Below are 22,029 nucleotides of genomic sequence, written 5' to 3'. Positions count from 1 at the left end.
TATATATATATATATATATAATTTAAATTGAAATACCATTTTAGTGATAATTTAATTATATATATAATTGTAATCTTTTCAAGCATTATCATTTTAATTTATATCTACATTTGTGTATGCAATGTGTATGTGGTGATTTATTTTAATTTATACCATGGTCTGTTTGAATACTGGATTCTGATTGGTTGGCAGGTGTGCATTAAAACCCTTTAATGCACAGGTAGTTCCAAGTCAGTTTAATCACCGTTCTATATTAATGTGCTGCTTTAATTGATGCGCACACACACACACAGAGAGAGAGAGAGAGAGAGGTTGGAGATCGCAGATTGTGCTGTGCGCACACAGAAACTTGTCAGCGCTTCCCCGCGACTTTCATTTAAAAAATATCCTAGATACTAGATAGCTACATTATATTCCTCAGCAACAAGGTGGTAAAATCACTGTTTTTGAAGAAATTAAACACAGTTTAGTGGATTTGTGGATAGACGCGGGTAACACACACAACTCTCATTTTCTGTCATTTTTACCCATCCGGTCAAATGTTGCACTGCAAACAATAACAGCTTTAACTTGTCAATGCTGGAAAATGATGAAGGTATTAGCGGGATAATGCATGGCTAGCTGTGCATTAAACGATTTCGCGTCGGGTGGTTCTTGGCCTCCACGTCGTGCATTAAAATAGTTTAATGCACAGCTAGCCATGCATAATCCCTTACATAAATGTGTGTATGTGTGTGTAAATATAAATACATTTTAATGATTATTAGCAATGCATATTACTAATCAAAAATTAAGTTTTGATATATTTACAGTAGGAAATTTACAAAAAAATTTCATGGAACATGATCTTTACTTAATATCCTAATGATTTTTGGCAAAAAATAAAAATCGATCATTTTGACCCATACAATGTATTGTTGGCTATTGCTACAAATATACCCGTGCTACTTAAGACTGGTTTTGTGGTCCAGGGTCACAAATGCTTGTGTCTCACGATCAGTGACTGAGATTGAAACTTTTCATGGAAACCCCCCTCCCGCCTACATGTCACTGCTAAATCACTATGTGTGTCTTCTCTATGACGTTGCGAGGCTAAGCATTTTGTGTTCAGTTACGTGAACTCAGTTTCTTCTCTTCTGCAGGCACAGTCCATTCAGGCAGCACAAGACCAAAGACAAACATGAGATCGACCGCATGACTCTTACCATGGTGAGAAACCAAAGCGGCGTCTTTCTGTGTTGTTTGTCTTTATGTACCTTCACACATGATCACGTTTATATGAGAGCGCTCTGATTTAAGTTTCTTGGTGCAGGATGAAAAATCCCATCAAAAAATTAGGCCAGGAACTACCTAGAAGATCTTAGCAACCACCCAGTTCTTAGTTATAGCTTTAAAAACTTCAATTGAATCTTATCTACAAATGCTGTAACAGTTCAAACTGGTGATTAACAGATAGTGCTGTGAAACAGGAGATGGATAAATGAGCCACAACTTTCCATGGAAGTGAAGAGGGAACATTTCATCACAGTAGCACCTGTGCGTTTACACCCACTGTTTAACAAGGGAATGCTAATGGAGAGGAATTTGCATCCACGCCTTGCATTTACTGTCCTCCTCTCAACCATCACAGTAATTTAGTCCTCATCGAGCTGCCATGCTCTTGACTGTTGTATAGTCACTAGAAAGGAAGTCACTTGTTTTTAATGCTGATTTTGTGGTTTCCCTTCAAAATGAAGACACAATTGAGCTGCCTACTTAGGCGTCAATGATCCCAAGGCAAAATTGTGCTACTTTCTGAGACATCTTGTTTTGATTAAAAGGAAAAGCAGCCCCAGTCCAAAAATACATTGCAACTTAGCGGATGAAGTCAATGCAAATGTCAGTTATGAATGTATTTTTTATTCTCGTTAGAGTATCAAATAGCTTGCTCAGAAACATGTCAGACTTTATTTTGCTGCCCATGAAAAATCTAGTCAGAAATCGGCAGAAAAAGCTTTCAATGTCCAAGCAGATGTTCACCCAGACGTTAAACCGTTTTCCTCTGACCAGCAAGATGATCGTGTTTTGTTTATGAACTGGAACACAAAGATTATGGGCCAAGACTGAGTGTTCAGAGGTCTTTTTTTTTTTCATAATTTCCAAAAGTAAATCTTTTTTTTTAATCCTGGTGAAATAAAAGCTGTTCAGTGGACGCAGAGCTATTTTGGCACAATTTAGCTATTAAGGTTTGTTTTTGGATGCCAACCTCACAGGGACAGATTTCATTAGTCAAGGATTTAGAAGGTAAGTTGTACTGCTTAATGTTTTTTGGAAACCATTTTTTCAGGGTTTTCTGATGAAGAGAAAGTTCAAAATAACATTTATTTGAAACTGTAATGTTTTATAACATTTTAAAAGGGTTATATAATGCTACATGCACTTTTACAAGTTGTTTGAACTGAAATGTGTGTTGGCAGTGTGTGTACACAACCACCCTAAAATGATAAAAATCCACCCAGTGGTTTTTTGTTAATCTACTAAAATCTTTACCCCTTTCTCAAATCAAGCCGATCTCAGATGCCTGTCTGTGTGACTGTCATCAGTCCGCCATTGTTTCACTGCTGGAGCAGATGTAGACAAGAATGACTCCTAACAAGCGACTGAGGTGTTGTTGGATGTAATAATGAACATAGCAGTCCTCATTTACTACTGACACCTGAGCCGGTGAACTTGCAGTGGATTACATTTGTTTCTGAAGGGAATGTGCCCCTGATCTACCTAAATGCGTATATGTTCGCGCGAATCATTCATGATCTAGCCTCATCTACAGAAGAAGTGAGTGTAAGGTTTTTTAATGAATATTTGCAAATCGCCTTTCTTAATAATGTGCTAATTAGCAAGTTTCACGATGAATACAGCTAAAGTAAACAGTCTGTGAGAGCAGCTCGGAAGAGAGGGGCGGGGTCAGCATAGCTCATTAACATTTAAAGGAAAATGCTACAAAAACAGCTTGATCTGAAAAGAGCTGTTTTTGACAGGGTAAAAAAGGTGTTTTTTACACTACCATTGAGAAATTTTAACCAAACTATGTTACAGACTTTTCATTAAGACCCTAAAGAATCATATCAACTTGTGGAAAATGGGCATCCTATGACCCCTTTAAATGTATTTACTGTCGTAAATCAGTTTTAGGTGTCCTCCTTGTATATACGTATCAAAAAGAAATCTTACTGACCCCAAACTTTGGAACAGTACTGTATACAGTACATTTTGCATTGAGTGAGGAACTGAAGACCAGAATATTGTTGAGACTTGAAGCTGGACTCTTGACTCAAACACACTCGCAAGTACAGCAACAAGCTACCACTCAGAAAACCTTAGCATCTATAATGCAATGCCCTGTTATTTAGTTCAGTGTTATGGTGAATGTACCTGACAGCCTGAACTGAGTGAAGTTTATTTGTCTGCATTTACTGGGACTTTGGTGAACGTTGACCTTGATTTGAATGCGCAGTTGGCACTGCCTATTACGTAAGAGAATTGTTTTGGTTGTCCTCACATTCATTTGTATGATTGTGAGGATATTTAAATACCGCTAAGCACTCTGTACTGTTAATGCTCTGTTGATCTAGATGGCTACTGGAACGTTTGCTGTTCCTGCATATTTGCATTTTACTAATGAATGTTTAGTGTAACTGATGGGGAAAGCTAATGAAACAAAAGCAAACATCACGTGAAAGTCAAACACCAGCCGACATGGCATAAAGTCATGTTTATCGAGATATCAGTCAAGCTCATGAGCCGCTTCCTGTTCCTTCTCTCTCATCAGAATGTGGAGTTGCCTGACTCCTTCTCACCTGAGCTCAAGTCCCTCTTGGAAGGACTCTTACAGCGAGACGTCGCCAAAAGATTGGGGTGTCTAGGACAGGGGTAAGTCAAAATCTGTAATACTTAGACATTTTATCAGATGTGTATTTGGTTTGTAGTGAACTATCCAAATGAAAAAAAAAAAGTTTTTGATGCCACTTGTCCAAATGAAGTGGCAGTCTGAAATCTTTTAAACTTATAAAAGACAGAAGGACATGCTGGGAATTATTTGCAGCTCGTTCTGAATTGCTGAGACCTGCTGGTCAAAAGTGGTGATAGTTGATAATAAACCCTATTTTTCCTGCATACATACAATATACTCATGCAAAGCAATTATAGAGGACTATGTAGCAAATCTCAATTTATTTTTGTTGCAAACTAACTACATTATCACCCATCTCTTTAAATAAAGTTTGATATACAAGTATGTCTAACTTTATCTGCTTACATACAATATACTCATGTAATGCGATTTGTACTGTATATCATTGCAGCATGCAAGCTATATTATTGTCCAGCTCTAATCTGCTAAATGCAACTATAAGACATGCAAATGTTAAGATTTTAGAAACATCAACATCATGATTTTCTGTAAAGCTGCTGTGAAACAATGTGTTGTGTGAAAAGCACTTTACAAATGTATTTGACTTGAATGTGATCGCTTTTATGCTCTGTAGGGCGTCAGAGGTAAAGGAGCATGTGTTCTTCAAGGGAATCGATTGGCAGCAGGTCTATCTTCAGAAGGTGAGACCTTCGACCTTGTTTTCGGTATCAGCCCTGTTGAAGTACTCGTATCATACACTCTGATAGAATAAGACGTTTTGTGTAATTGCAATTTATAACTGATCTGATTTAGAGTCCAGATGATGGACTAGTCATTCAGTAATCGATTAGCAAGCCTCAGATTTGTTCTTTTTAGTGGTGCTGCTTTAATAGGAATGAATTTAGATGAACATCATTGTGGAGAGTGTGTTAGAGTGCTGACAGTGGCTGTTAGCATACTAAAATCCTCTCTAGGAAGTTGTGACTCTAATTTAATTCCCTTTACAGCACCATTGGAACCAGCATCAAAGCACAAAGCCAAGCCTTCAATGATACATTTTCATAAGACAATTACTGTCAGACCTCAAATCACTTCCTGTGAGCAGTGTTCCCGTTAGTGTGCACAATCTGTAGATCTCTGTGTTATGAGGACTATAATAGTTTTCTGAAATAAAAGGTCATTGAGCTTGTGGAGTGCAACAGTCAGGCTCTACAAGTAAAAGGTCCATTCATTTTATCCATAGGACAACTGATTTTAAATGATAACTTAATAACCTTTGAAGAAAGACTTACTGTGAGTTTAGAGATTGTAATTCAATGGTGTATGCATCCATTCACATTATTTTAATATATATTAAGTTTGTGTTGAAAAACTACATTACCCATGTTGCTGTACAGAAAATTTCACCAATCAGAGAGTAACAAATCATGCCAAAAGATCTTGCTGGGAACACTCATGTAATCGTAATTCAGTCAGACTCATTATGCTGTTATATAATGTATATAATCAAAATTTTTAAATGATCAGTTTTATAATCCTCCATCATTTTGCAAGATGAACTAGTTCATTTTGAAAATGTTTTTTCTCTGCATCTTTTGTTTGGTTGCAGTACCCCCCACCCCTCATTCCCCCCAGAGGAGAAGTCAACGCTGCAGACGCCTTTGACATCGGCTCCTTCGACGAGGAGGACACCAAGGGAATTAAGGTAAAAACCAGTAACCGTGGGACCAAACTTTTCACTTATTCCACTTGGTGCTCAAGGCTGATGTCTTTGCTTCAGCTCAGTGACCATCAAAGTGGACTACTTAGTTGGTCTTTAAGTGGAGCCTAGATTGCGTCCAGCACTGAGAGAACCGTATAAAATCTAAGAGCACTTGAGCTTGTGTCTCATGCTTCAAAAACTGGAGGAATTTTCCACAATGCTGTGAGCATGTTAAATGACTCCCTAATAGCCAGAATTTGACTTCTAGCATAAAGTCTGGTCTACATTGCAACTTTATCTCTGCCCACTTAGACAAGATGAGACTGTCTGAATTGAAAATAATTGTAGTTTTTGTCCCTCTCCTTTTCAGCTGCTTGACAGTGATCAGGAGCTCTATAAGAACTTTCCACTGGTGATCTCTGAGCGCTGGCAGCAGGAGGTGGCCGAGACGGTGTATGATGCCGTCAATAGCGACACGGATAAGAACGAGGCGCGCAAGCGGGCCAAAAACAAGCAGCAGGGCCATGAAGAGGGTGAGACACAGCACATAAATTGTTGTATTTATTCTGCACATTCCCCCCCCAAATTCGCATTAATGTATGATGGCTTATTATTCAAATATTATTTTAGATTTTATGTATTTATGTACTATTTATGTTTTGATATACACTGTCATTCAAAAGTTTTGGGTAAGTGCAATTTTTAATGTTTTTTTAAAAAAGTTTGTTTATAAAGGCTGGTATTTATTGGATCAAACAGTAACATCAGTAATATTGTGAAATATTATTACAATTTAAAATAACTGTTTTCTATTTTACTTTATTTTAAAATATAATTTATTCCTGTAATTGCAAGCTGAATTTTCAACATCATTACTCCAGTCTTCATGTACTCCAGTCACATTATCCTTCAGAAATCATTCTAATAATATGCAGATTTTTTTCAGGATTCTTTGAAAAGAAAGTTCAAAAGAACAGCATTTACAGCATAATTAAAAAATTCTTTTGTAATATTATAAATGACTTTCCTGTCACTTTGGATCAATTTAGAGCTAAAAGAATGTATTTAAAAGTATATATATATATATTTTTTTTTATTCTTACCCCAAACTTTGAATGAAAGTGTAACTGTAATATTTTTTTATATTGAATTATTTTTAATTTTGTATATTTTATAGTTAGTTTTTTTTATCTATAGCCAAGTATTTGGTTTTGAATCTTGAAATATAGCCCCGATATTGCTTTGTGAAATTTGTCCAATAATAAGCTAACATATATTTATAGCAGCGCTTCCTGTGCAGTGAATAGATATTTAGTAGATTATATTTCTTAGAGAAATCTTTTCATATACACAACATTTGTGACTAGTGAGAGGTGTCATGGCAATGTACACAGAACAGCTGGTTGCAAAATGCTGTTTGCAAACATCCTGTTTGCTCCTATTCATCAGACTCTCATTTTCTGACTGTATTTTGGACTTCCAGAAGGTCACGAAACCTAATGAATGGCCGCTCCAGGCGTCTTGTCGTCTGCAGCACTCGGTCATTTACCCATGTTTTAAGCCGGTCCAAAAGATCATGTTTTCTGGTAGAAACTACAGAATTGACAAGCAGTAATTTCACACAGTGGTGCCGAGAGAAGAAAATGGCCTCTGCTACGGTAGTGCTACATTCTCCAGCATGAATTAAAGGCCTGGACTGACGTCAGCTAATCGGCTTTCACGGGTCCAGCGTCAGTTCCGTTAGCGACCTCGAGGAGAGGCCTGAACCCTACGTACTTGTCATGCAGTGCTGGTGCCACATGCTTCCCTCAAGGGAAAGACACAGAACCCATCACATGACCGACTGTGTGGGTCAGAAATAGATCTGAAAAAGCCCGTGTAATTTAGCAAACACTGAGTTAATCGTTTGCGTCATGACCCCAGGATACGAGCACGGGAGTCGTTAACAGGAATTCAAGTGGGTTAAATCAGAGAGAGAGAGTTAAAAGAATTGATGACCCAGCATTTATTCACTGTCATCTCTTTCCAAATGTGACTTTCTTTACAAAAAATATAATATGAATTAGAATGTCCCAAAGATGCTGAATTTGAAGTTAATGCAATTATTCCAAAATGGCATTGAGTGTTATGTGACTGCGTGTGTCTGTGGTGTTTGTGCAGACTATGCGCTGGGGAAGGACTGTATCATGCACGGCTACATGCTAAAGCTAGGAAACCCCTTCCTGACACAGTGGCAGCGGCGGTATTTCTACCTGTTCCCCAACCGCGTCGAATGGAGAGGTGAAGGAGAGTCTCGGGTGAGTGTTTTTGTGTGTTTTGTTTGCTCTAAGCATCTGTATAAAGGGTTAAAAGGCCATTTTTTGCAAATGAACATGCCTGTGTGTCCCTACGCTGTAGGAACATTGGACTAAAACATAAAAAAAACGTAAATTCAAGGTGAGTCTGGTGCATTTTAGCTGATTTCCCCTCTCCTTTAAATTTCATTGTTCATTGCAGAGCAGGAAATATCAAGATTTTGTAAACCCTACATCGTCCTCCACCCTGCTCCAAAATTCCCATAGTGACACAGGTTCACCTGCAGCCTAAACCATTGAGACACCCACCTCTCCTTTTAATATCCTCTGCTTCTTTCCACTGCTAAACCAAACCTCAGTCTTCTCCCATCCGGAGGAAGCGTTTGCGCTCAGATCTGTGTAATGCAGAAGTAGGTCACTGCAGGTTCCTTGGGGCAAGAGAGTTTCTGTCCTGATCTGTAACTAAGATAAAGAAGTGCAGATTTTGCCAGTTTCCTGCATTTTTAACTCCCAAAGTCCCTGAATCTTCGATCTGAAGGGTAAATGCACTTCCTGTGGAACATGTTGGAGAGGAGATGCATGGAAAGGGAGGCCACTCGCAAGTCAGATTGGCAAGCAGTGATGCTTATACTTGACTACATTGTAGTTGTTCTGTTTTCTCAATTTTAGAGAGCCAGTCTGGCTTTAATTGTCATTCATTCATTATTTATTTGATTTTAAAGTTCTATAATGTTTTTGAACTTATGTCAGACTCAATTCATTCATTTTTAATAAATTTTATGTATGGTCAGTTTTGCACCCATCCTGTCTGTTTCAAATAAAACTTGTTAATATTATTATTGTTTTTAATTTAATATTAATTTCACTGGATTATACAGAAGTAGCCATTGTGACATGATGATTTAATATTTAAAATAAATATTGTTGTATAATTACAGTAATATAAAATTTTTATCATACAGCCCAACCTTAGTATATGTAATATTATGTAATAATATAACACTGTAATAATCAGTACATTCCTAGTTTTTTATGTTCTAATACAGTGTATTTAAAATAATTTTCTATTCTAACAGCTGGAAAAAATTAACAAATGTTTATTTTATTTATTCATTTTTATTTTTACTTAAATTTGAATTGACTACTATCAATGCCATTTTATATATACTGTATAAATATATATATATATATATTGGAAATATTTATTTTTTAAAAATATATTAGAATAAGTAAAGCAAAATAAATATAAATTATAATATAGTTTTAATTTACATTTTTATAATTATCATTAAAACATAAAATTAAACAACAATATATAGTATTATAAATTTCCTGTTCTCTCACACCAAAAAATGGTCTGAATTACTAGAAAGGTCCACGGAGACTCCAACAGCACGAAGCTCATTGTGAATCGTTTACGATGCTGAGCTAACCTGACAGACGCTGATCAATAATCAGCTACGCCTGAATTGCAAACACAGGTTACAGTGTCAGTTCAGCTGTGAAACAGATCAATTTTATGAAATGACAAATTAATTCTATGTTTTATATATATATATATATATATATATATAAAACATAGATATAAACACAGAATTAATTAGTTTGTTTGTCATTTCATAAAATTGATCTGTGCATCCCTAGCTTTATGTTGTTATACAGTGTTATTTGAAAATCGTTTCATGTTCTCGCAGCCGAACAGTGAACTAAATGCTTCTTAGGAAAAAACACTGGATGTCTAGTCTTCACACAGAAGCGCACTTTAAATCAAGGTCTTTAGAAACCAGACTGAATGTGGTACGTGTCATTTAGAGGGAAAACATTTGTACAGAAGTGAAATGACTTCCGTTATCCTCCAGTCTGATGGGAATCAGGTATCCGCGATCAGACGGTTACATGAGATGCTGTGTCTGCTGCCCGCTGTACCACAACTGACTCATTGAGTACAAGAACAGCTTGTCATCCGTGTCTTTGCTCCCTCGTAGCCCCAGACAACCTCTAGAATTTCTACCACAGTGTAAGTGACGCCGATAGATGCGTATACCTCAAGCATAGGGTAAAATCCCAGCCATACAGAGCTAGCAGGTAGCATGGAGTGTTCCTCTTGAACACAGTAGGATAATCTGTGAGAAGACTCTTACAGGAACGCACTAATTAGTCTTTCCTCCCCCAGCAAAACCTGCTGACCATGGAGCAGATCGTGACTGTGGAGGAGACGCAGATCAAGGACAAAAAGTGCATCCTGCTGAGGATCAAAGGAGGGAAACAGTTTGTCCTGCAGTGCGAGGTAGGGCACCTTCATGCTGTTCTCTGGTCTCGTTGAGGGATTCCCTCTTCCCCTTTTCTTGCATGATCTTGCTTCACTTTTATTGTTCCCTATGCCTCTTTTTCAAACTCTTGTGAGTGTTTTATTATAAATTAATACATGAGTTAATGTAAAAATAAATCAAAAATTCAATTTTAACAAAATTCACACTTTTACTATTTAAATAATATCATATATGAGATTCAATATTGTAATCAATAATAATACACAATTAATAATGAATATTACATAGTGAATGTTACTGTTATTTTATGGCCTTGCTTTTCTTAGAAAAGAAAACTTTGGTTTCAGTCACAAAAATAAGGCAGAAAATGTAAAGCACTGCCCCTGCGGTCTGCTTATACACGATAATGTTACATTTATTGAGATTAATATAATTAATAATATACAATTAATAATAAATGGTACCTAGTGTTTGTTACTGTTATTTTACAGTCTTTTTTCTCAAAAAAGAAAAGAAAACTTTTGTTTTAATCACAAATATAAGGCAGAAGAGCTAAATCCTTGCCTCTATTATGTATTTTATATATGATCATATAAAATAAAATTATTTAATTTACTGGATTATGCAAAAGCAAGCCATGACAACATGGTTGTTTATTTTTCATTTATTTATGGTTTTTTTTTTTTCAATAAATAAATAACCACAGTACCAGTACCACAGTATATACTTTTGGTCATGTTGCCCAAACTTCCCATGTGTTCCCTTATGTTTGCTCTTGTGTTACTTCCTACTTTTTCAGAAAAAGTAATGCACAGCCTTTATGGAGTTCTTATGTGTGATATTAAATAAAAATATTTAATTGACTAGATAATCCAATAAAGATGGATTGTGCAGAAAAAAGCAGGGCCTCTGTGGGTTCTGTGTGTGCTGCTATGAACTTCTGTTCTAGAAAACTTCCTTTATCTTTTTGAGTCTGTTTTGTGGGAAATATTTTTTCCCATCTGCGCAGGAGCCGCATCAGAAGTGCATGTTCGTGCATTTGCAGTCCTTAGCGAACAATAATCTGAAATGAAACCTCATAATGTGCTGATTTGAAATGGTTTTTACGGGCAGCTCATGCCATACAAATATCTCTCACATCGAGCCTTAAGCTCGATTGATTCCAATCCAGTTTGACTTTTGCATGCTAATGATACTCTAGGCACAAAAGCATTCCAAAATATTGGTGCAAAATACATTGAATAAAATAGTTTCATTTAACTCCATGAAGTGGCTTTCACAATGCAGTCTGGTATTGCCTTATCCACAAAAGAAAGACATTTTCTGCAGTATTTTAAATTTTGCATCCAAAAGTGCTGACTAGGTAGCTCACTAGCATTTAAAAGTTCTTGATATATTAAAAAATCATAAAGCAGCTGAGACTGAATTGCTAATGTTATTTTACTTCTCACAGAGCGACCCAGAGTTCGTACAGTGGAAGAAGGAGCTCACCGAAGCGTTCACAGAGGCCCAGAAGCTGCTGCGTCGTGCCCCCAAAGTCATTGGCAAGGGGCGAACCAATGTGGTGGAACTGTCCAAACCTCCGCTCGCGCACCGCAACAGCAACGGCCTGTGAGCCGCCCACCTCCCGCCGCCCTTGTCCACCACTCTTCTCCATCCTCTTCATCGACACACACATGCACATGCTCTCACACTCTCTCTCTCCCAGCAAAACGCTTGTCCAGCACCATTAGGCTTCCCAACCGGCACAGTGAGCCGCCATATGGTCCGTCTCGGAAGGTTCTGCTGCACTGTGCCCTGCTGTTCCTCAACTGTTCGTCAATCAAATGCACACACACACAGTTCCTGGGGTGTTCTGCAGGATAATGTTAAAAAACAATCGGTGATGCCAGTGCTGAAACTGGTCGTTTTGACCAGTGGAGCAGGCTGGGATACTGCGCCCCTTTTGTGAGCATGTCGTTCCTTCTGTGATCCCCACGTTCTCCTTGCACACGCCGGCATGCTCGTATATTAGCAAAGAAAGAGGCCTCTGCTGTAACAATGTCCACTTGGAGCTTCTCTTTCAAGTGGCAGTGTACTAGAGCCGGACAGTATCAGTACCTCTGCTAGAGGGAAACTAGAGCCATGCGGCCTGAGAGATCTAATCAAATGGAAACAATCTCAAAAAACAATGGCTTAAACGATATCACTCCCGTTGTCTTTCATGTCCTTTGTGGGAACGCCAAGGCCACCTCACTGACTGCCATTCTTGAAGCATATGCTTTGCACCACTTTCTGTCAACATAGTGGGCGCATAGCATGCATGCCGTTTTATGCTAAACGGACTCGGATTTGTGGACTGTTGTGGCACCCGACCTTCAGGACGAACTTGTAAAGTACAGAATTCTTCGACACTTCCTTAATATTCGCTGACGGATTGAACGAACTGCAACGGCGAGTGTTGTGCACATCCAATTTGAGCTCTCAGAGGACTACGTACAGTGTAAAAATTAAGGAGCGTTTTTCTTTCTGTCTTTTATTTTTTTGGTGCTCAGCCCTTGTAAACAACAAACTTGGTTGTGCGTGTACACGATGCAAAAAGTAGGTGTTGTCGCTTTAAAGGAAATTCCCCGATATTTTCACCAGGAAGAATTGTTTTCTTTCACCTTGAATGTATTTTTGTTTCTCTTTTTTGTTTGTTTGTTCGTGGGTGGAGTGATTTACGCTGCTTGACACAATGGGTAGGAACGTGGCGGGACGTTTGCTAAGACACGAACTCAACCCCTCCCCCTAAACCCACAGAAGTGCAAAAAGTGCCAATGAAATAAACGTTCGACTTGAGACACCTGAGAATTCCTCGAGTCCAGGCCGCGTCACCTCCATCTCCCTGTGAACGGACCCCGAGAACAGTGTTGGAAACTGAACGCACAGAATAAAAACTGAACTGCAGACCTCCAATCGCGTACAAGGACGCCAATGGACGGTTGACGATGCATGGTGTCTCGTTAGAGGGACCACTTGGAAAGAAAAAAACAGCAGCAGCATCCCTGGAGTCTTTTATCCGACTGTATATATGAATCCTTTCTCTGTGCATCTACAGTATAATCTTGGTGGCACCTCCGCCAGTCCTAAATATCCATGTTTTATTCAGGGGTTTTATATTTTATTTTAACGGTAGCTTTTCAGTCACTTCGTCAGTGTTTGCTTCATTCAATTGCTTGTGTGTCTGTTCCGTAGCGGTGAATTTTGTGTGTGGGCGAACGCAGGTTTCGAAACGCAAGAGGGCGATTGATAGGAAGGAAAAAAAGAAAAACATGCTAACAAAAATCTAAGTATATATGTGTATATGAAATGAAAACAAATGAGCTTAGGTTTATTTAAAAGACTTTACGACGTAGACACAAAAAAATTGACTCGGGAAGGGATCGGGTTCGATGTGAGTTCAACTATTTGTGGTGAAGAATCAGCTCAGATCTTGCACATAAAAGTTTAGATATTGTACCTACGAGTTACAGATGATTATTTTTGTTCGTTTAATACTGGTCTCTCTTGCTCTCTTTCATATTTATTGTCTGGTCGGGGAGCTAGTCCCTCTGTGCGTTGGTTTACCTAGAGCACGGAGCTGTCAAATATCCGGGTTTACAGTCAACCGTAACTCTTTTTCATGTGCCACAAACAAATGCAAATACTACTGTCTGGGGTTATTACCGTTACAGTTATGATGATGATGATGATGATGATGGTTATAATAATTATTGATAATATTATTAAATGAATGATAATTGTTATTAAAATTATTTTCTTTTGTTTTTCAGAACAGCTAGGAACATGTGTGTTGGACTGCTTATAAAAACAGTTCAGAAATAAAAGCCCCTTTTTCGTGTTGCCATGCCTGTTGTCTCCATGCTTTCAAGCCGCTTCATTTTGGGATTTATCCTGTTTGTATCAGAACGAGGACACTCGTTAGATTTAAACTAACTCTTCAGTATGAGATTTATAAACTTAAACCTCCATTAGCCAACTTTCAGGGCATGTTAAAGCCATTTGGAGGGACTGCGGCCAAGTCTCCTCACTGGAGCTCAGTGTGATTGAGCAGTGCATTAGTGTTCTGGAGTAAACACTCCTCTCTTGGACATCCTTCTCTATCCTGCAGCTATAATCAAAGCTCAAATGATTCGAAGGGTTCTTGAGGTTTATTATCCTCGTCGTATTGTAATATCTGTCCTTGTTTACTTCTCTGAATGGGAAAAGGCTAAATAGTGTTTTAAACTGCACCGGCCTTGAAAGTATTTGGACACTCGCAATGTCTAAATGTCATTAGATAAGAAAATCAAACCGAGTGGCATCTGTGCTCAAATGCTGCTAGCCCTGTTGATTAGTTTTTCATAAACAGTTTGTGCTTTCTGTAGAGTAAATGCTGTTATGCAATTACAATCATACATTTTTAAAGTCAACATGAATTCAACATTTTTTTCATGCATTTGTAATGTTATTTTGTCAGTGATTCCAATGAAAATGTCTATAATATAGTGTAAACACTTGAATCTGACTATTTGTCTATAATCAAGTGTAAACACTTGAATCTGACTATTTTCTCAATTGGATTAGAAAATACTTTGCACGCATGTTCAGTGACATAATACACAGAATAGAATAGAATATACTTGTATTGTCCCAATTTTGGGAAATTTGTCATGGACTTAAAGGTGCCATAGAATGGAAAACTGCATTTACCTTGGCATAGTTGAATAATAACAGTTCTGTATGAGCCTCAAACACCATTGTTTCCTCCTCATGTAAATCTCGTGCATGCAAAAGACCACTGAAAAATAGGTGAATCAAAACATAACACCGACTGTGACGTAACAGTTGGGATCACTAATAGTTACGCCCCCGACATTTGCATATACCCCTGTCGCTCGGCTCGGCTAATGTCCGTCCCATGCACTGAACGCGCTCTCCTCCACATCACGAGTAGACACGCCCCTTATTGCTGATTGGTTACAAGTTTGTTTTGCTATTCGGCCCGAATCAGTTTTCTAAAGTGTTTTTGAAAAATCACATACCCTGCCTTTAAATGGCATAGCCAGCAATCAACACCCACAACACAAATCACATAGTTCAAAACAATACTAAATAACGAAACAATCCAAATAAATTACAACCTACTACATACAAAGTCTTAAAAATCCCAAATTTTGAAATTCTCTGTGTAATAATTCAACTGACTTTGGCACAAAAGATTTGATTTACACGCTGGAATTCTAAATTGTCTCCTCAAGTTACAAGATTCTCATTTAAAATGTGTTGTTAGGTAAAGTTTTCTTGGCTTGTTTTATTGTAGATGCCTCATACAACTAATACATCTCATGTCATGTGAACTCGGTGGATAAATATTTGCTAAAAAAAAAGCCTGTTTATGTAATCAACGGTAATTATACATGCTGTAGCTCTGGTGACGACATCCACAGCGACTGGGAACTAGCATGTGCTGAAGTGTTTGAAATGCATGTAATGCACATGTGAACAAATATGTGAATCATATCGTAGTGCTTATTCCTTTCAGAATCTTCCAGTGTGAAATTGATTTAACAGATGATAATCAAGTCCGCTAAAGATTACGTTTATAATCTGGAGATCATCTTGAGATCAAAATGATTGTATGAGATATTCCTCCACAACGGCTCCGCTCGATCCTTTCGAAAACCGCAGTATCCATTGGCCTCCGGCGGTTCCTCCCAGAGATCCTGACTGTGCTGAGACGCTTGTGTCCTCTCTCTAATTCTCTCTGACACCTCCTCCCAGCTGAGTCTGTCCATCAAACCGCCCCGCCAGTCATTAGCAAGCCTGCGGACGCTTGACTTGTGTGCTTTTTCTAGCCGTTTCCAGCACTGCTTTCCCAGGTTTGCATCGAGACGGATTTCCAACGTCCAAATGGGGTCATTCTGGACGTCCAGCCTTGACTAAGTGTTCAGAAACAATGCTGCCAATGTAATCCAGCATGTTTTGAAATCATCCAAATCAGACGACGCATCCAGTTGGATCCCCAGCGTGTTAAAGTCTAAATAATGTCCCCCTGTTTACAGCACTCAAGTGTTTCCCAAACAGGGTAGTATGTCCCACCTCTTCCAGCCACGGGATATTTATAGCCGAGTCTTGTGTTAACTCAGCTGCCATGCTTATCTCTCTCTCTCTCTGTGTGTGTGTGTGTGTGTGTGTCCTGCCACTCTATTTCAGATTGTAGCTTCACCCTCTCAGAGACAGTGAGACTGTGTACCTTGCTTTTGGCCTCTTAGTTTTCCCCCGGAGTTTCACGCATACATTTCTCTCATTGGATATATTCTTCCACTCCATTGAGGAACCATCACAAGGTATGCCTGTTGGTTTTTCATATCGACTCCCAAATCTGTTCTTTTTGTAGATACTGTGATTTATGTATGGATCCCAGACCCTCACAGACACCCACGTCCCGTACGGCCGGGGTCTGGTGTTCTCCTTATGAGATTAAGGGACGTTGAGCCATTCGTCTAGGCCCGGAAGATGAGTGGTGTGTTCTGGTTGGGAAATGAAAGGCCTTGCGTTTGACTAAACGTGGCGCTGACTCCTGCTGAAATCTGAGCTCCCAGGATCATTTTCTGCCTCTGACTAATTAGTTTTGTTGTTTGCCGTGCAATGACAAGATGTCGAGGTTTGGCAGGATTGGAAATGTGAATGCAATGTCATGATCCTGCGAACTAAACGTCGCATGAGTCAGTCTTCGTTTGCATTTACATTAAGATGAAGTGATTTGCAGCAAACAAGTGAGCTACTGTTTAGCTTACGGCTGTCATTTGCAAAAAGACACGTGAAAGTTTGACATAATCCGTGATATTTGATGATTACCATATTTGAATGGAGTTAACATGGCACTCCCGAGTGCTTCAGTTGTATTACAATGGTACCTGTCCAAAATCGTGGTATTTCCATGGTAACGAGGTCAGAAATTAATTAGGGTAAAAAAGCCCAGGAATTCAAATTGTTTGTAATATCTGATTATTTCATGTGTCTTATATTTTAAATATTCTATTCTAGACCTAGTTAAATATTTGTTTCGTAACAACAACAACAAAAAAACGTGAGATTCACTCATTTAGAATTTGTCAATGAATGGATGAGATATCTGGCAAAAGGATGGCACTATAGTTTATAGGGTTAGAACAAGTATACCCAAAAAATCTGATTTTATGGGGACAAATATTTAACTATAATAAAAGTACATTTTTGACACCGTGGTGCAAAAAGAAGAAAAAAAGTATGACCATTGTGCATTTTACAATATATATTGCAAGCTATACTAATACTGATTGTATTGTATTTTATTGCAGTATATTTTACGTGTTTAGAAAGAAATATTCCTGAAAATCTAATTTCAAATATTTCACCATAAAAAAAAAACCAAATAATTTCAGACAATATAGTAATTTTTAAAGATTATATTGCAAGCTATTTTATATTCAGCTCCACTTTTTTTTTTTACCAAGTGATGGAATTATTTTATTTATTTGAAGTTATTTGTCATACACTCTAAAAAATGCTGGGTTGTTTCAGCCCAACTTTGGGTCAAATGTGGACTAACCCAACCGTTGGGTTACATTTTTACATTACATTTTTTAACCCAAAAGTTGGGTTACTCCATATTTGACCCACAGTTGGGTTGAAACAACCCAGCATTTTTAAAGAGCTATTTGCTTAATGGAGCATGCTAGTGATCATGTTTGTGTCCTGCCACTCTATTTCAGATTGTAGCTTCACCCTCTCAGAGACAGTGAGACTGTGTACCTTGCTTTTGGCCTCTTAGTTTTCCCCCGGAGTTTCACGCATACATTTCTCTCATTGGATATATTCTTCCACTCCATTGAGGAACCATCACAAGGTATGCCTGTTGGTTTTTCATATCGACTCCCAAATCTGTTCTTTTTGTAGATACTGTGATTTATGTATGGATCCCAGACCCTCACAGACACCCACGTCCCGTACGGCCGGGGTCTGGTGTTCTCCTTATGAGATTAAGGGACGTTGAGCCATTCGTCTAGGCCCGGAAGATGAGTGGTGTGTTCTGGTTGGGAAATGAAAGGCCTTGTGTTTGACTAAACACGGCGCTGACTCCTGCTGAAATCTGAGCTCCCAGGATCATTTTCTGCCTCTGACTAATTAGTTTTGTTGTTTGCCGTGCAATGACAAGATGTCGAGGTTTGGCAGGATTGGAAATGTGAATGCAATGTCATGATCCTGCGAACTAAACGTCGCATGAGTCAGTCTTCGTTTGCATTTACATTAAGATGAAGTGATTTGCAGCAAACAAGTGAGCTACTGTTTAGCTTACGGCTGTCATTTGCAAAAAGACACGTGAAAGTTTGACATAATCCGTGATATTTGATGATTACCATATTTGAATGGAGTTAACATGGCACTCCAGAGTGCTTCAGTTGTATTACAATGGTACCTGTCCAAAATCGTGGTATTTCCATGGTAACGAGGTCAGAAATTAATTAGGGTAAAAAAGCCCAGGAATTCAAATTGTTTGTAATATCTGATTATTTCATGTGTCTTATATTTTAAATATTCTATTCTAGACCTAGTTAAATATTTGTTTCGTAACAACAACAACAAAAAAACGTGAGATTCACTCATTTAGAATTTGTCAATGAATGGATGAGATATCTGGCAAAAGGATGGCACTATAGTTTATAGGGTTAGAACAAGTATACCCAAAAAATCTGATTTTATGGGGACAAATATTTAACTATAATAAAAGTACATTTTTGACACCGTGGTGCAAAAAGAAGAAAAAAAGTATGACCATTGTGCATTTTACAATATATATTGCAAGCTATACTAATACTGATTGTATTGTATTTTATTGCAGTATATTTTACGTGTTTAGAAAGAAATATTCCTGAAAATCTAATTTCAAATATTTCACCATAAAAAAAAAACCAAATAATTTCAGACAATATAGTAATTTTTAAAGATTATATTGCAAGCTATTTTATATTCAGCTCCACCTTTTTTTTTTACCAAGTGATGGAATTATTTTATTTATTTGAACTTATTTGTCATACACTCTAAAAAATGCTGGGTTGTTTCAGCCCAACTTTGGGTCAAATATGGACTAACCCAACTGTTGGGTTAAATTTTTACATTCAATTTTTAACCCAAAAGTTGGGTTAGTCCATATTTGACCTAAAGTTGGGTTGAAATAACCCAGCATTTTTTAGAGTATAGTAATACTAGTGAACACTAGTTTTGTTTGTTTGTTTGTTGCAGTACAATAATATAGATTTTGTTCATCATTAGTCATCATATTTGAATTCAAATAATTTCATTTAATTATCAGCTATCTGTGTTGGTAGATTCCTTGGAGTTTGCCAAATGTGGTAATACCGAGTTGTCAGAAATGTAAATGCTCACAGCACCTTAAGTGAACAAAGTGTCAACAAAATGAAAGAGATTTGTAAAAATGAAAAGCTGCTGGCTGAACACAGACATGGTAACGAAGCACAGATCTGCGCTGTTTCCAGTCAATTCCTGCCATTTGGCCTTCATTAGACTCGGCTTCTGGGTTTGTGTTGCTGGAGCGGGTGCTCTGTGTTTATCATGGAGCGAATGTCTCACTGAAGACTGTGGAAGAACATAATCTCTTTCATTTAGTGCCTTGTTGCCTGAAGAAGCTCAGTTGGATTTATCATCAACAGCCTAAATCTAGATTTGTATGCTTTGTGTGTATTTGCCTGTGCTAAACTCACTGTCACGATGCCAGGGTTGTTCTGGGTGGTTTTTAGCAGGTTTCTAGGGTGTTTCTGGTGGTTTCTGGGGCATTACCCATAGCATAACATATTCCGTTTCATACTGTAGATGTGACTCAGGTCCTTCCTTCTCTCTAAATGCATGGAGTGTTATGTGTCGAGGTCTAATATTTATATATCAGCAACAGCACTAGTGATCCTCGGCTCCTTAGCAACCGCTACTATTAATTACAGCCAGATCTTCTGCATTACAGCACGTTTGCCGAGCGATGACCTCTGTTACCCGCACCTTTCACTCTCTCCTGCTTTACATCGTTCTGGGTTCAACTGCTGGTAAAAGTGAGAAGATTTGTTTAATTTGAAACAACGTTGTAATGCATAAACATCTGGCAGCAGCAGGGCAGCAGATGAAGACACACAGAGATGTTTTTATGTGTGAAATCATTTGCATAACGCATCCTGTATCTGCTGATGTCTGCCTCACCAGTTTGCTCAGATCTCACACACAAATTCTGGATTTTAAGAAACCGCATTTATTTCGACTGAATCTCGTGACAATTTCACAATGCAAAAATATATATTATATTATGTTATGTTGTTATATTATATGATTATATTTTTATATATTATTTATAATTAAGAATACATTTTTAGTTATTTAATAATTATAATTAGTTATATATTACAATATTACATATTAAATAGCAGCATTTATTAATCTTAGTTCATGTTAATTTACTAATGCATTATTAAAATCACAAGTTTTGTTTGGTAACATTAGTTAATGCACTGTGAACTAACATGAACAAAAAATGAAAGAGTATTTTTTATTAACTAACATTAACGAGGATTAATAAAGAGTGTAATAAATGTAGTGGTCATTGTTCTTTCATGTTATTTAATACATTAACTAATGTTAACAAATGACACCTTATTGTAAATTGTTACCATTAAAAATAATATTATTACTTATTAAAATATTTATTATATATGTTAAAATATATTATTACTTATTCATAATAAAAAAATATTATTTATAAGTAAGGTAATTATTAATTATATTTACTATATATTTATACAAGATTGCATATTTATTTAATACACGACTTTCACAATTTGAGTTGAATTACTGAAATAAATGAACTTTTCCACGACATTCTAATTTATTGAGATGCACCTGTATTATGATAATTTTGTGTCTCTTTCTCCATCTGCAGGTCCACAGTGTCACTGTTTCCATTTTTGGCTCCACTTTGTGTCCTCGCTCACATCACACCTGGCTGAGATCTCCCCGGGTGACCTTTCACCCCTCGTCCCACCATGGCCCTCTCCTCACGCTTAAAACTCTGGGAACAGAAGGGAGGTGCAGGCCTGGAGCTCAACTCAACTAACCCGACTGCTGCTTGACTCACCGTTTATTAACCAGCACCAGTCCACCGTTTAATCACTGTTCTTTCTGAGATGCTTGTAGTCTGGCCTCAGTCTCACAGACCACACACTGACATTAACTTGAATATGAAAGTCAAAAGACTGCCTGCGTCTCTTGAAGTCTCTGTAAAGTAATGCAGGTCACATTGGCAGTGCTGTCTGGCAGCTATTAGACGTACAAGTACAGCTTCTGTAAAAGAGGAAAGACTGAAATCTGTGCTTGTCAATATTACATTTGAACTACATCATCAAATCTAACAACAATAGTATCAAATGTTGCTTCTCTTGTCCTAGGGGAAATAAAACACCTGCAAAGATCAATTAGCAATTTATTTACTAATTTCCTATTACTCAAGTTAGGCCATCATGTTTGTATGCTAGCATTATCTTCATTTTCATTTGGTAGCTGGTAGTTTTATTTGGACAAAGTATATGTCGAATGTATGCTAGATGCATTGTAAAAAATATTTATCAAATTTAAAATATTATTTCATTTTAAACCTTCAAATGAAAAAATATATTATAAAAAGTCCTTAAAGTGGCAAGAAAAAGACTTTTCTTGCCACTTTAAGGACTTTTTATAATATATTTTGAACAATATATATGTGTGTGTGCGCGTGCGTGTGAGAGTATGTATGTATATATAAAAAATGTGTGTGTGTGTATATATATATATATATAT

General features: G+C 37.5%; 2 protein-coding genes across 3 annotated transcripts in view; both read left to right on the top strand.

Annotated features, from left to right (window-relative positions):
* LOC107741659 (beta-adrenergic receptor kinase 2) overlaps positions 1 to 12,954 on the top strand; it is a 58,666-nt gene extending 45,712 nt beyond the window's left edge. The window contains exons 14-21 of one of the 2 annotated variants that reach the window (XM_016554426.1): positions 1,143 to 1,209; positions 3,809 to 3,909; positions 4,524 to 4,590; positions 5,499 to 5,594; positions 5,962 to 6,124; positions 7,752 to 7,888; positions 10,059 to 10,172; positions 11,609 to 12,954. In XM_016554426.1, coding sequence (XP_016409912.1) covers positions 1,143 to 1,209; positions 3,809 to 3,909; positions 4,524 to 4,590; positions 5,499 to 5,594; positions 5,962 to 6,124; positions 7,752 to 7,888; positions 10,059 to 10,172; positions 11,609 to 11,770 — 907 coding nt within the window. In that variant the 3' untranslated portion in view covers positions 11,771 to 12,954. Of the gene's footprint in view, positions 1 to 1,142; positions 1,210 to 3,808; positions 3,910 to 4,523; positions 4,591 to 5,498; positions 5,595 to 5,961; positions 6,125 to 7,751; positions 7,889 to 7,988; positions 8,028 to 10,058; positions 10,173 to 11,608 lie in introns of those variants that run through there. The other variant, XM_016554427.1, reaches the window with a different exon arrangement.
* A 2,921-nt stretch (positions 12,955 to 15,875) lies between these two features.
* LOC107741678 (unconventional myosin-XVIIIb) overlaps positions 15,876 to 22,029 on the top strand; it is a 62,431-nt gene continuing 56,277 nt past the window's right edge. Inside the window, exons 1-3 of the mRNA XM_016554453.1 lie at positions 15,876 to 16,243; positions 16,372 to 16,505; positions 21,137 to 21,278. Coding sequence (XP_016409939.1) covers positions 21,240 to 21,278 — 39 coding nt within the window. The 5' untranslated portion in view covers positions 15,876 to 16,243; positions 16,372 to 16,505; positions 21,137 to 21,239. The remainder of the gene's footprint in view (positions 16,244 to 16,371; positions 16,506 to 21,136; positions 21,279 to 22,029) is intronic.

The sequence above is a fragment of the Sinocyclocheilus rhinocerous genome, unplaced genomic scaffold (genome assembly GCF_001515625.1).
Source record: "Sinocyclocheilus rhinocerous isolate Xijiao unplaced genomic scaffold, SAMN03320098_v1.1 scaffold886, whole genome shotgun sequence".
NCBI classification, from domain to species: domain Eukaryota; kingdom Metazoa; phylum Chordata; class Actinopteri; order Cypriniformes; family Cyprinidae; genus Sinocyclocheilus; species Sinocyclocheilus rhinocerous.
The sequence above is the reverse complement of the archived record's forward strand: the minus strand, read 5'-3'. Positions and strand labels throughout refer to the sequence as shown.